A 13729-nucleotide genomic window follows, 5' to 3' on the forward strand; every position below is an offset into this window, starting at 1 on the left:
GATCCGTGCAATCGTCTAGTATTGGCCTGTGATGCTTCGTCATATGGAGTTGGTTGCATGCTCCAACAAGCTAATGAGTCGGGTAAACTACAACCTGTATCGTTGTTTGGCAAAGCTGCATATGGCAGTATTCAGTCTATCGAGATATTACATACATAACAATATAGTGGCTAGAAAGGCCTAAGTCCCTTAGCAGAGGGGTCAACAATCAACGGGCATAAATTTAACGTAATTGGTAGAAGGTTTAGAGGGGATTTGAGGGGAAATGTCTTCACGCAGAGGGTTGTGGAAGTCTGGAACTCACTGCCTGAAAGGGTGGAAGAGGCAGACACCAGCATATTTAAAAAGTACTTGGGAGTGCACTTGAAGTGCCGTAACCTGCAGGGTTACGGACCTGGAGCTGGAAGGTGGGATTAGGCTGGATAGCCTCTTGTTCTCTTGTTGGCCGCACAGACACAATGGGCCGAAATGGTCTCCTTCCGTGCGGTAAGCTTCTATGATTCTATGAAAGGCTCGGTGTCAACATTTTTGTCTTATAACACTCCTGTGAAGTGGCTTGGGACGGTTTGTTAAAAGCGCTATATAAATACAAGTGATTGTAATATAATTTAACCATAAGGTCTAATTAAACTAAAATAAACTTATAATGCTAAATCAGATTATCTATGTAAATTAGATAATCGATTTTCTGCGGTGGCCAGGCTCCCGGCAGGCCCCTCACATGTTCATGCAGTATCTGTGGAAAGGATGAGTTAACGGTGCAGTTCTTTGGTCAGAATCCATGGAATAAAGTGCTGATTTCAGGAGATTATACAAAAATATGACGCATTTCAAGCACTTTTGCTATGAATATTGACTGAAACTCTGCAAGTGACCAAGCGCGACAGTGCACACGTGGTGCTGCGCAAACAGTAGCAACCTCTCGCTCCCAAATCACCAACAGCAACTGAACCTGGCCTGGCCTGGCACTGACAACCAGTCAGATCCTAAATGGGCACTGACCCCAACCAGGCACAGACCCAACACTAGCCAGACACCAGCTTCGCCTCGCCCCGCCCTTTGGCTGCGTGACATCACCAAGTCTGGCAACGTCATCCCCAAGATCCAAAAGATGATTGACTACAGAACAAACCAATCAGAGGAATCGGTATGTTATTGGTCATATAGTACGTCTATCAAGATACTAGTTTGTGATTGGTGAATCGCACTGTCAATCATAAATAGATCGTGGGCAGTGAAACATTCCACTGCGAATCAGTGATTGGCTAATTACAGCTGGAGGAGCCGGCTGCTGATTGGAGAGTCGCGCTGTCAGTCAGGGTAATGCAAGGGGCCGGTGGAGCGGAGTGGAGTGACATCAGCGGCGGTGTCCAACCGACCGACCGAGTGCGAGTGGGTCATGGAGGAGGATCGAGGAGAGCAGATGAGACCTCTACTCACCATGGTAAAAGCACTTGGGCTTGGAGCTTGGGTTAGGGGCGGGGAGGCAGCGGCACAGCGGGGATGGGGATGCCGGTTTTGAGGGGATTTATCGACACATCTCCATCCCCGTGGTGTGAGCGGTGCCTGCTCGGGAGCGGCGGTTGTGAAGCGGGCGGCCGAGGCTCCGCGCTCCTTTGTCTGTTACACGGTGGCAGCTTCCGCGGGCCCAGCGCCCCAACAGCCCCTCTCTCAGTTCCGTTTTCAGTCTCGAATTGAGTCGGCGGCGCCTGGTTTCCGAGGAGCTGGCGGGCTTTTTGAACGTAAACACGGCGTGTTCCCCACTCATGCGGCCCCCTCCCCTCCTCTCTAGTGCAGGCTCGGGACTGGCAGCATGCGGTCCGATGAGCCCGGCTTCTCTGGTAGAATGGCAGGCCCATAGCCCCCGTCTACGGGTACCCTACCCACTCTGATGTCGCTCCTGTGTTCCGTGGCCCCAGCCGCCATGCTCGAGAGTGATGGGGAGCCCGACAACCTCCTCCCGGGCATTTACTCCCAAGTTTGTTCTGTTGAATTAATTTTTTTTTAAGTCGGTTCTAATCCATTAGTTTTGTCACGGTTCGACATGAGTATATTGTGCTGTTCCTCTGCAGTTCTAATGTGTAGGACAGATGGTATATTTACAGTCAGTGCCCGACTGGGATCTGTCTGCAGTCAATGCTCCTCTGGGGTTAGTCTGCAGTCAGGGCTACTCCAGGGTCAGTGCCTATCTGGGGTTAGTCTGCGGTCAGGGTCAGTGTCTGGCTAGTGTTGGTGTCTGTCCAGGGTCGGTGCATGTCTGGGGTCTGTCTGTGGTAGGGGTCAGTGCCCGTCTCGGATTTGACTGGTTGTCAGTGCCAGGCCAGGTTCAGTTGCTGTTGGGGATGATGCTGAGTTGGTCTTGGTTTATGCTGCTGGGCTGTGAGCTGGCGATGCACAGGAGGGCTGCTGAATGTGCACAATGTGTGCCTATCACATCTAGTTTGTCTCCTGAGATTTTATAAACTATATATTTCTCAAACCAGCTAAACCCAAGAATTTCTATCAAAATCTGATTGTATGAACTTATAAACTTTGGAGATCTCCAGTACCTTTCTGATAATCTGTATGTTACCAAACTAAAAATGCTAAATCTGTGGTATAGTTGATTTCTTGTATTCAGACTTTTTAAATTTACACAGGTTACCCATGGTTCTGTCTTCTCGTGTTCTGCTCCATCTTATGTGACTACCTCTAGCTCTACGAATCTTGCAGCCTATTAACTCTTGCTGACAATTTCACAAAAGCCATTCACTCTTTCAGATGAGACATTAAACTGAGGCCCCATTTGCTCTCAAGTGGACATAAAAGATCCTATGGCACTATTTTGAAGAAAAGCAGGGGAGATATCTTGTGTGTCCTGACCAATATTTGTCTCTCAATCAATATTCCCAAAAAACTCCAGATTATCTGGTCATTATCACATTGCTGTTTGTGGGAGCTTGCTTGTGGGAAATTGGCTGTTGTGTTTCCTACATTACAATAGTGACTACACTCCAAAAGTACTTCATTTGGCTGCAAAGCGCTTTGAGACAGCTGGTGGTTGTGAAAGGCGCTATATAAATCCAATTCTTCCTTAAGTAGTCACAACTGAAGTTTTAGTGGATTGGCTGAAACATTAAAAATTGATACCCTCCATCAAGGGCTTTTCTCTTTCAAAGACAGTTTTTTTTGTTTGTGACCGCAGCAGCCAGCAGCAACCACCACTTTCTTACCTTGCTCTTAGTTCTAAATCAAGATCTTGGCGCCTCTCTCCCAACAGCAAGTGGAAGTCCCACATCTTCATTTCTGAAGATGCCTGCAAGAAACTCTGGTTCACCTTTTTGATGTCTCCTACTTTTCCCCATGACAACTTTTAAATCACTCTTTTTGAAGTACGTTACTGCAAGTTCTAGATGCAACATCCACATCTGGGGAGTTCTACTGCCTGTTTTGTACTCCTACATAGAAAAAGTTTGTTGAACTCTCTGCCTGTTTCTGTGCACCTGTTTCCACCTTTCCGGAAATACTAGGGGACAGAGGATCTAGCGAGAAGGAGTAACTGAAGGAAATCCTTATTAGTCAGGAAATTGTGTTGGGGAAATTGATGGGATTGAAGGCTGATAAATCCCCAGGGCCTGATGGTCTGCATCCCAGAGTACTTAAGGAAGTGGCCCTAGAAATAGTGGATGCATTGGTGGCCATTTTCTCACGTTCTATAGACTCTGGATCAGTTCCTATGGATTGGAGGGTAGCTAATGTAACCCCACTTTTTTAAAAAAAGGAGGGAGAGAGAAAACAGGGAATTATAGACCGGTTAGCCTGACATCTGTAGTGTGGAAAATGTTGGAATCAATTTATTAAAGATGTAATAGCAGCACATTTGGAAAGCAGTGACAGGATCGGTCCAAGTCAGCATGGATTTATGAAAGGGAAATCATGCTTGACAAATCTTCTAGAATTTTTTGAGGATGTAACTGGTAGAGTGGACAAGGGAGAACCAGTGGATGTGGTGTATTTGGACTTTCAAAAGGCTTTTGACAAGGTCCCACACCAGATTGGTTTGCAAAATTAAGGCACATGGTATTGGGGGTAATGTATTGATGTGCCTAGAGAATTGGTTGGCCAACAGGAAGCAAAGAGAAATAAACGGGTCCTTTTCAGAATGGCAGGCAGTGCCTGGCAGGGTACCGCAAGGTTCTGTGCTGGGACCCCAGCAATTTACAATATACATTCATGATTTAGATGAAGGAATTGAATGTAATATCTCCAAGTTTGCAGATGACACTAAGCTGGATGGCAGTGAGAGCTGTGAGGAGGATGCTAAGAGGCTGCAGGGTGACTTTGATAGGTTAGGTGAGTGGGCAAATGCATGGCAGATGCAGTATAATGCAGATAAATGTGAGGTTATCCACTTTGGTGGCAAAAACAGAAAGGCAGAATATTATCTGGTGACCGATTAGGAAAAGGGGAGGTGCAATGAGACCTGGGTATCATGGTACATCAGTCATTGAAAGTTGGCATGCAGGTACAGCAGGCGGTGAAGAAGGTAAATGCCATGTTGGCCTTCATAGCGAGAGGATTTGAGTATAGGAGCAGGGAGGACTTAATTGCAGTTGTACAGGGCCTTGGTGAGGCCACACCTTGAATATTGTGTACAGTTTTGGTCTCTTAATCTGAGGAAGGACATTCTTGTTATTGAGAGAGTGCAGTGAAGGTTCATAAGACTGATTCCTGGGATGGCAGGACTGACATATGAAGAAAGACTGGATCGACTAGGCTTATATTCACTGGAATTTAGAAGAATGAGAGGAGATCTCATAGAAACTTATGAAATTCTGATGGGATTGGACAGGTTAGATGCAGGAAGAATGTTCCCGATGTTGGGGAAGTCCAGAACCAGGGGTCACAGTCTAAGGATAAGGGATAAGCCATTTAAGAACATAAGAACATAAGAACATAAGAATTAGGAACAGGAGTAGGCCATCTAGCCCCTCGAGCCTGCCCCGCCATTCAATAAGATCATGGCTGATCTGGTCGTGGACTCAGCTCCACTTACCCGCCCTCTCCCCGTAACCCTTAATTCCCTTAGGACCGAGATGAGGAGAAACTTCTTCGCTCAGAATTGTGAACCTGTGGAATTCTCTACCACAGAGAGTTGTTGATGCCAGTTCATTGGATATATTCAAGAGGGTGTTAGATATGGCCCTTACGGCTAAGGGGATCAAGGGGTATGGAGAGAAAGCAGGAAAGGGGTACTGAAGGAATGATCAGCCATGGTCTTATTGAATAGCGGTGCAGGCTCGAAGGGCCGAATGGCCTACTCCTGCACCAATTTTCTATGTTTCTATGTGCTTGAAAGGGGACAGGGCCTCCAGAGCGTGTATTTTTGCTGGAAGGATTTCAAACACAACTGTAATAAATTAAATGACCATTGTTGTGGATTAATGCTTATTATGTTAGAAACCTTACCACTCATACTGCGTCCTCAAGTTACTAACAAAACAAGATGCGGATTTGTCAAAAAATATTTTAAATCATTTAATTGGTTCTGCTACTCATCCCTACAAGTTCTATTGGAAGGCACACCTGATCTGTATAATTTATCTTTTTTTTAAAGTTATTTGCTGTTTGAAGTGTAGTCTTGATACTACTTGTATACTGTAATGCTGAAGGAATTGAGAACCTATGTTCTCAAACCGAAGAGAATGGTCCATTTTAATTGGCTTTGCTTTTTTATTGTATGATCCTTCCCAACCCAGCATTTTATCAAACGTTTGCTTGTCACTATCAGCTCCAGTCTTTGAAAACAAATTGAACCTGCATGTGCTGTGGCGATATCTGTGGACTGCACTGAGTCAATGACCTCGAAGTTGACTGTTCTTTGATCTTTGCTTTGGGTGCAAATTGCAAAAATTTGAGACATGGATATTAGACCAGCAATGACTGGGCAGTGGTGAGATAGTAACTTACATAATAATTATCTGGCAATTTTTGGTAGAGCACAAATAATTGAGTGGGATTAGATCCAACAATATAATGACGACAAGTTACATCAATTTCTGTGATTTTTTTTTTAACCAATTCATACCTTTTTAAGCACTTTTATCTCTACAGTTTTGATATATGGTGTGTAAAAGGGCAATAAATGTGTATCTGTTGTGATTCATTGGAGACATAAATGTTTTACAAGTTACAAGGGGCTTTTATAATTTACCAGTGTAAGTTACATTTTTGGATAATGAAATATTAGGGAACAAGAAAATGCTTGCTAATAGGACTTTGAAGCATTTATATAATATTTCCTGAGGGCCTGGTGCTCTGGAAAAGCTCCTTTTACGTTGCAAGGTGAATTCTTCAGCACTGGAATATGCATAGTTTGGAAGGGATGATTTGTTTGCTTTTAGCTGTCAAACCTTCTCAATTGGATGGGCAAGGTATGTGTAAGCCAAGAAAAAAAAGCACATTTTAACTTTGTAACTTGGGTTGAGGAGGATCTGGGGGCAGGGTTGATGGGATCTGGGGGCTGGGTTGAGGGTATCTGGAGGTGGAGAGGATAGGGCATCGCTGGCGATAGGGGATCGGGGAGGACCTGGGGGGTGGGGGAAGGGCATCTTGGGGAGAGAAGGTCAGGAACTCCAGGTCTAAAGCGGGGCTGCTGAGATGAGAGCAAGAATGGGAAGATGGATCACGCTCTCCTGTCTTCTGGGCCTGGATCACCCTCCTCCAACCACTCCCTGCACCATGTTCCCCCCCCACAGCGGATCAAGAAGGCAACTCACGACCACCCTTTTCAAAGGCAACTAGAGATGAGTAATAAAATGAATTTTTAAAAAAGTGTACCAACATGCATATCAGTACATTTTTGTGGTATTTGCCAGACCTGACTATTCCAATGTTCTCCTGGCCAGCCTCCCATCTTCCACCGTTAATGAACGTGAGTTCATCCAAAACTCTGCTTCATGTTTCCTTATACGCAGCAAGTCCCATTCACCCATTACCCCTGTGCTCGTTGACCAACGTTGGTTCATGGTCCATCAACAACATTCCCGTTCAGCTGCACAGCTATCTGGAGATCCCACACAGGCTGCTTACCGGCTTTTGAATGGGAGATTTCGCGTGTGTGAAATTTTGAATGGACCGCACAACCAAAAAAAAATTGGGGGAACATTGTCCACGAGCACCTTGATTTTAAAATTCTCCTCCTCCTGTTAAAATCCCTTCATGACCTCACCTCTTCCGATCTGAACTCGACAGTGTTAGTGCTCCTAATTCAGGGTGAGCCCTGTCTATTTGAAAGCAGTGGTGTTAGCACTGTGAACTCGGTGCTGCCTGACAATGACTGGATCAAATTAAGCATTGCAGAGATCTTGATTACTCTCCAGAAGGCAGGATCAAATTACACATTCCAGACAAACTGTTGGGTGTGCCTTGTCCTTCAAGGGGACCAATCAGAAATCGGGTGTGCCTTGTCCTTCAAGGGGACCAATCAGAAATCTGGTGTTGCAAATAGATATGACCGACATAGTTAGGTTCAATGTTAAAATTAAAAGGTTAATGAAGAGTCAAGGTAAGTGTGCTGAACTGGAAAAAGCCAAAGTTCAATGACTTGAGAGGACCTGGCACAATTTAAAACAAAGATGGAAAACTTAGTAAACTGATAGATCAGCAGTGGAAAATCTTCAAATGTGAGTTGCAGAGTACAAAATAAATTTACTCCTAATAAAGTAGAAGAGTGTGCATCAAAGTATAGTGTTCTATGGATAAATAGAAATTAAAACTAAACAAATTTAAAGAGGCATATGATAAAGTTAGGGATAACTGAACTAGTGAGGAATATAGTGCAGTGGGGAGGTGAAATTGGAAACTAGGACTAAAAAGAAATGGCCCTGAAATTCCAGTCGGAGGCTTCTTTCAGACGAACGCCTCAGACCGATGAATTTTTACGAATTTACCTGGTGGTCCAGCGTGGGTTTCCGTTGGGGAGTCGTCCTCCTTCCCACGCTGCGAAGCGCGCTCCCGTCCTCCAGGTTCCCACGCAGAAGGTGCAGTCACATGACAGCACAACCAATCAGCTACAGTATTCCACAGCTTTCTCATTAATAGCAATGAGTACTCATTGAGAAAAAACGCACACTAAACACCATAATAAACACACCTCACATAATTAAAATTAATTGAAAAAAAATTCCGATTTTTAAAAATTTTTTTTAATTGGTTTAAAATAAACTTACCATAGTGGACAGGGTTTTTAACAATAAAATGTGTTTTTAAAAATTTAATTTAATGTTTATGTATGTTTTAAAACTTAGACCTGTAAAAGCAGGCTATGTGCTTGCTTTCATCAGGTGCGAGAGTTTTGAGAACATTTACTGGGCAAAATATGGATAAATCCCACAATCTAGCCCTTGCAAGTGTCCTTGCTCCCGCGATACGGAAGATCTGTCAAGCTCCGGCTTGCGTGATGCCTTCCCGGGTCCGTACACACTGCGTACGGAGGCGGGATTTCCAGGCCAATATTTTAAAAAGAATTCACCAATACTAAAGAAAATAGTAAGGGTTTTTATAATTGTATCAAACTTAAAAGAATAGTGAAGGATGGAGTCTAATTGTCATCATCATAGGCAGTCCCTCGAATCGAGAAAAAGTTCACAGGTGTTTTAATGAAGGACCTAATATTCCAGGTCCTGAACTAAATTTTGACAGGTGGAAGATGCCTGTGCATGAATGTTTTTAACGTGTGGTGACCGTTGCACACCAGCCACCACACGGGCTTGACAGAGTTAGGTCTTGGTCCAGTGGAAAGGATTAACCAAGACGACTGGAGACCAGCTCTGCTGCACGGACCTAGTGTGCGCACATATCGCAGTGTGGGCTGACCCGTGCTGCCCCTGGGCCTCTAATTGTAGAAGATAAAGGTATGGGTGGGAGATTAAATAAATACCTAGCACTGGTTTTTACAAATGATGGTGGAGATCATAGTTGTACTACAGGAGGATATGGAAAATGGTCAGGTAACAGTAGAATAGGAGTGAGGTCTAAGTAACGTGGGCATGATAGCCTAGTGATCATGGTGCTGGACTAGCAATCCAGAGGTCGTCACATATATTTAACATTTAATTCAACAGATCCAGTAATTTCTGGGCTAGTCATGGGAAAATAGCTGTCGTAAAAACACACTTGATTCACGAAGGAAAGGAACCTGCCACCCCTCCCATGTCTGGCTGAGACTATTTCAGGACGACGAGGACGAGGACGAGGACGAGGACGAGGACTCCTTGCTCTCGTCCCGGCCAATATCTATAACCCACTACAACAGTCTACCCATGTTCGTAGGACCGTGCCAAACACGAATCTGCTTCTCTAAACTATACATCAAAAGTTTTTTTTTTTTACTTAAGTGCTAAGGGTTGTCCTGAGGCCATGAAAGGCTCTATATAAATCCAAGTTCTTTTTTTCTACAACTGTTCCTTTGAACGGAGCTGAAACCGAGACTACTGTAGCTACATATTCAGAAAGAAATATGCAGATCGGCAAGTGTCAAAGTAATAGAAAGAGAAAGAGGGGGGTATAAAAAGTTGAAGACAAACAGTGGCCAAGATGCAAATATAAAGAATTCGAGAAGGATAGACAACTAGAGACCATTACGAGAAGAAAAGGGCCACTTTTTGTTTTTCCTTCAGGAGCAATGCCACAAATGATCAAATTGTGCATTTGATTTGTGTCACAGCTTCATTAAATTTCTGGCTCCCTGGTTGTTGGGAATACGTTTGAAAAGAACTTTCATATACATGCACACAAGCATACCAAACTGTCTGCAGAATGTATTTCACTAATAGGAAGCAAACCTGAATAATTTATAGATGTTTGTCAAGAGAAGCCTGGATAACCAGCAATTGCTGTTCACATGATTAAACAATTTTCAGAAACCACAAACCACATTCAATGGTAACTAAGCCAGAAACAAAAAAAATAAAGCAAGCAATGCTGCAAGGATCTCATTCTCCTTTCTTTTCAGTTTAATGTTTCAGCTCCCCACATTTCCCTTTTCTGCTTACCACGTTCTATACCTTCACATTTTGAAAAGTAGAAAAATAATAATTTTGAAAAACTATTGCAAAAGTCACATTTTAAATAGCGCACCTACACATATACAAACTTGTCATCCTTTTTACATTTAACAACAGATGGCTTTTGTTGACATTTTTAAAGTTCTTATTTCATGGTAAACAGCTGACTGAAAATGGTGCTTTTATAAATTCTGATATTCTAGAAGCATTATATAATAATTTACTGTGGCACAGAAAGAGACAAAGGAAAATACCACCAGCTAGTCCCACAAACACACACACTTCCCCAAACCCACCACTTAAATATCTATCCAATTAGCCCTTATTTTTTTTTCCCATGCCATCGGCTTTGACTGCTCCCCGAGCAATTTGTTGCACGCATTCACCGCCATCTTTATAATGTAGTTAAATCTTAACCATCCATGGGTTTTCCCTTGAGCTCGTTCTAGAGTTTGACTATCTTTAATACATATGGGTTACATTTATCTATTCCCTTAAGAATCATTAATAGCTTGCAAGCCTTCTAGTAAGCAATCTCAGGTTCTTTGAGCTCTCGTAGCTCTGATACCTCTAATTAAGCATCAGTTTGGTTGCCCTTTTCTGCACCACCTCCAATGTGCTGTAATTTGAAAACTTAGCTCAGTTTTTGTTCCCAACTTCAAAATATTTAATGTCAACAGTAATGGTACTATCACTAATATTGTAGCACCCTCCTGGTGAACCCTTGCCATATCACAGCTCCATTCACAAAAACCCTTTGCTTTCTCTGGTTTAAATGCAGTGAGCTGACTGTGCAATTCAATGGGGTCAGGACATTTAAATAATTAGCATAACCTCCCAGCATACCTTTGGCCTCATGCCGAACTTAACGAGCAGATAAAATGTAAAGTTAGGTACCGACTTAAAAGTAAGGGGATGAATAGGGTGCAATTATTGCTTCAGCTTTTATAAATGTTCTAAATGGATTTTGCATATTTGTCAGCTATTGTCATGGTATGGTACTGCATCGAGAAGAGCAGTGTCAGGCAAAAACATGAATGAAAGGAAATTCCATGTGGAAATATAAACAGAATCTGTGGGTGCATGATGGAGCAGCACAGCACCCAAACTCGTGTTCGATGGCTGGCAAAGTAGGCACAATGCTGCACAAGGTTAGCTAAAGGATGTTGCTTAGTTTGGCACTCCAGGGCACCCTCCTCAGAAAACAGCAATGAACCATGCCTATCGGGAGGTCAGACTCAGTCTATAGGGTCCCAGCTACAATATTCTGCACTTTTGGAAACCTTGTCACCTGGCAGAAGGTCCATGTCCGGGCAAGCTGATGCCTCTTTTCCACAGGGAAAAATTATGTACCTATTGCAAAATACACAGTTGCAGACACTGATTTGGCATGTCACCCGACTAGCTTGGAAGGATTCAGTGGAGTAGAAATTTAATACAGTATTGACCTTCACGCCCTTGGAAAGAGGCACATAGTAGAATATGACAGCAAGTCAGCTCCAGAAATTTTTGGTATAGCTATGCAATAACGTCTTTTGTGATACCGAGGTCCTCAAAACGGGTTCTGATACAGACAATGGAGGCAAAAACAGGTGAATTCTTAAACATATAAGTTATTGTCACACCTACTTTTCTTGTCCCCTCAAACGCTGTTGCCTTCCTCTATATGTAAGAGTGCAGTGCCATTGGAGCTCCAATGAATTGTCATCCAGCCCACTTTTGTTGTTGGATTCAAAGAATCAAGGCTGTTGTTAGAAATAAAAGTAGTGAAATGCAAACGCTTAAGCATTACCAAATGGATCAATGGAAGTGCAGATATAAAAAAAGTAAAACAAATTTTAACTTTCTAACTAGCAATTAAAGCCAACTCCAATGGGCCATGCAATCCATACATTGCTGTGCCATGTTCATATTGGCAAGCAGTGCTATTAGCAGAGGCTGCCATGAGTAAGTTGGAAAATCTAGCATTGAACCAGTTCAAATAGAACTTCAAGGTATAGTGATCTTGCGCTGGTAACCATGGCAGTCTTCAAAGAGTAGGCATTTTTCTTCGTCACAAAATGCATTTGGTGCATGAGCCTGTAAGCCCAATTTCACAATCCATGCAGCTCCCACCCCTCAAACTGAGTTTCCATGTCCCCAACAGAGTCTCTAGAGTGCATTGCTCTCATTCATTAATTGTTCAAGGTCAGCAACAAAATATTGTCACAACTGAAGCGGACTACACGTTTATCATGTTTGCTTGCTGGCCATGAGATTATTGCATACACTCTCGTAATAGTTTCATAAAATATTTGGGGAGGTCATAAATTTTTAACCTTTAGACTGCTGGCAGGTCGAGGGAAATTCATGTCCTAGACCAACACCAGTAGTAAACTTTCAGCTCACATTCAGTAATGCTTAGTAGAATAGGAAAAAAACTTTACATTAATAAATTTACACAACAGGATTATATTAACTTCCAACCATTCAGGTTAATACTAAATGCAAACTAAATTTGAAGAGCTTTGCTGTGCTTGCCTGATCATCCTTTTGTTTTCTCCTAGTAATGGAAAATACAACCTTAAAAGAGGTCATTGGGCCCATCAAATCTGTTAGTAGTAGCTTCTTAACTGGAATTATCTACCCAATCCCATTTCTGCATATTTTTATATTCTTCCTTTTCAAATATTTACCCCTATTCCCATTTATAAGTTGTTGTAGTCCCTCCTGTAAAGCATGCCATATTCTGGAGATGAGGGGGTTGACTTATGAGGAAAGGTTGAGTAGGTTGGGCCTCTACTCATTGGAATTTAAAAGATTGAGAGGTGATCTTATTGAAACGTATAAGATTATGAAGGGGCTTGACAAGGTGGATGCAGAGAGAATGTTTCCACTGATGGAGGGAGACTAGAACTAGGGGGCATAATCTTAGAATAAGGGGCCACCCATTTAAAACTGAGATGAGGAGACATTTCTTCTCTGGGGGTTGTAAATCTGTGGAATTAGCTGTCTGAGAGCTGTGGAAGCTGGGACATTGAATAAATTTAAGATAGAGATAGACAGCTTCTTAACCAATAAGGGGTTATGGGGTGCGGGCAGGGAAGTGGACCTGAGTCCATGATCGGATCAGCCAAGATCGTATTACGTGGCGGAGCAGGCTTGGGGGGGCTGTATGGCCTACTCCTGCTCTTATTTCTTAAGTTCTTATATGTGAATAACACAGTGCAAAATTTCACTTCCCCTTCATTCTTCTCGTGATCATTTGGAATCTATGCCTCATTACCATTTTGATAATTAATGAAAACAATCTTTCATTATTCACCCTCTCAAAACCTACAAGATTCACTCTTAACCTTCTCCATGTGAAAAAAGTTCAAAGCCTTTCCTCATAACTATCACCACTCATTTCTGATATTACGCTAAAATCTACACTGTACTCTGAACTGTATACAGTACTTCAGTGGCCTAATTCAACATGATCTTGTTTTAATATTCAATGCATCTTAAGAAAATCCCAATTGTCCTTATAGTCTTTTCAATCAATCAGCAATCCTATTTTCTCTGTTTCTACACTCTTTTTAAAAAAAAAAAAATTTCACAATTCTTTTCCCAAAAAATTACCACTTTGCATTTCTTTGTATCGAACTGCATCAGCCACCTATCCTAGTTGTTGTTAACTTGTCACATGCAATCTTCTTTAA

At 42.6% G+C, this 13729-nt stretch overlaps 1 protein-coding gene across 8 annotated transcripts in view; it reads left to right on the forward strand.

The window, feature by feature from the left end:
• Positions 1-1213: 1213 nt before the first annotated feature.
• LOC139264424 (sodium bicarbonate cotransporter 3-like) overlaps positions 1214-13729 on the forward strand; it is a 250666-nt gene continuing 238150 nt past the window's right edge. For 3 of the 8 annotated variants that reach the window (XM_070880862.1, XM_070880871.1, XM_070880864.1), the window contains exon 1: positions 1215-1444. In XM_070880862.1, the coding sequence (XP_070736963.1) occupies positions 1400-1444 (45 nt within the window). In that variant the 5' untranslated portion in view covers positions 1215-1399. Of the gene's footprint in view, positions 1445-13729 lie in introns of all 8 variants that reach the window. The other 5 variants (XM_070880865.1, XM_070880869.1, XM_070880868.1 and 2 more) reach the window with 4 other exon arrangements.

The sequence above is a fragment of the Pristiophorus japonicus genome, chromosome 5 (assembly GCF_044704955.1).
Source record: "Pristiophorus japonicus isolate sPriJap1 chromosome 5, sPriJap1.hap1, whole genome shotgun sequence".
Lineage (NCBI taxonomy): Eukaryota > Metazoa > Chordata > Chondrichthyes > Pristiophoridae > Pristiophorus > Pristiophorus japonicus.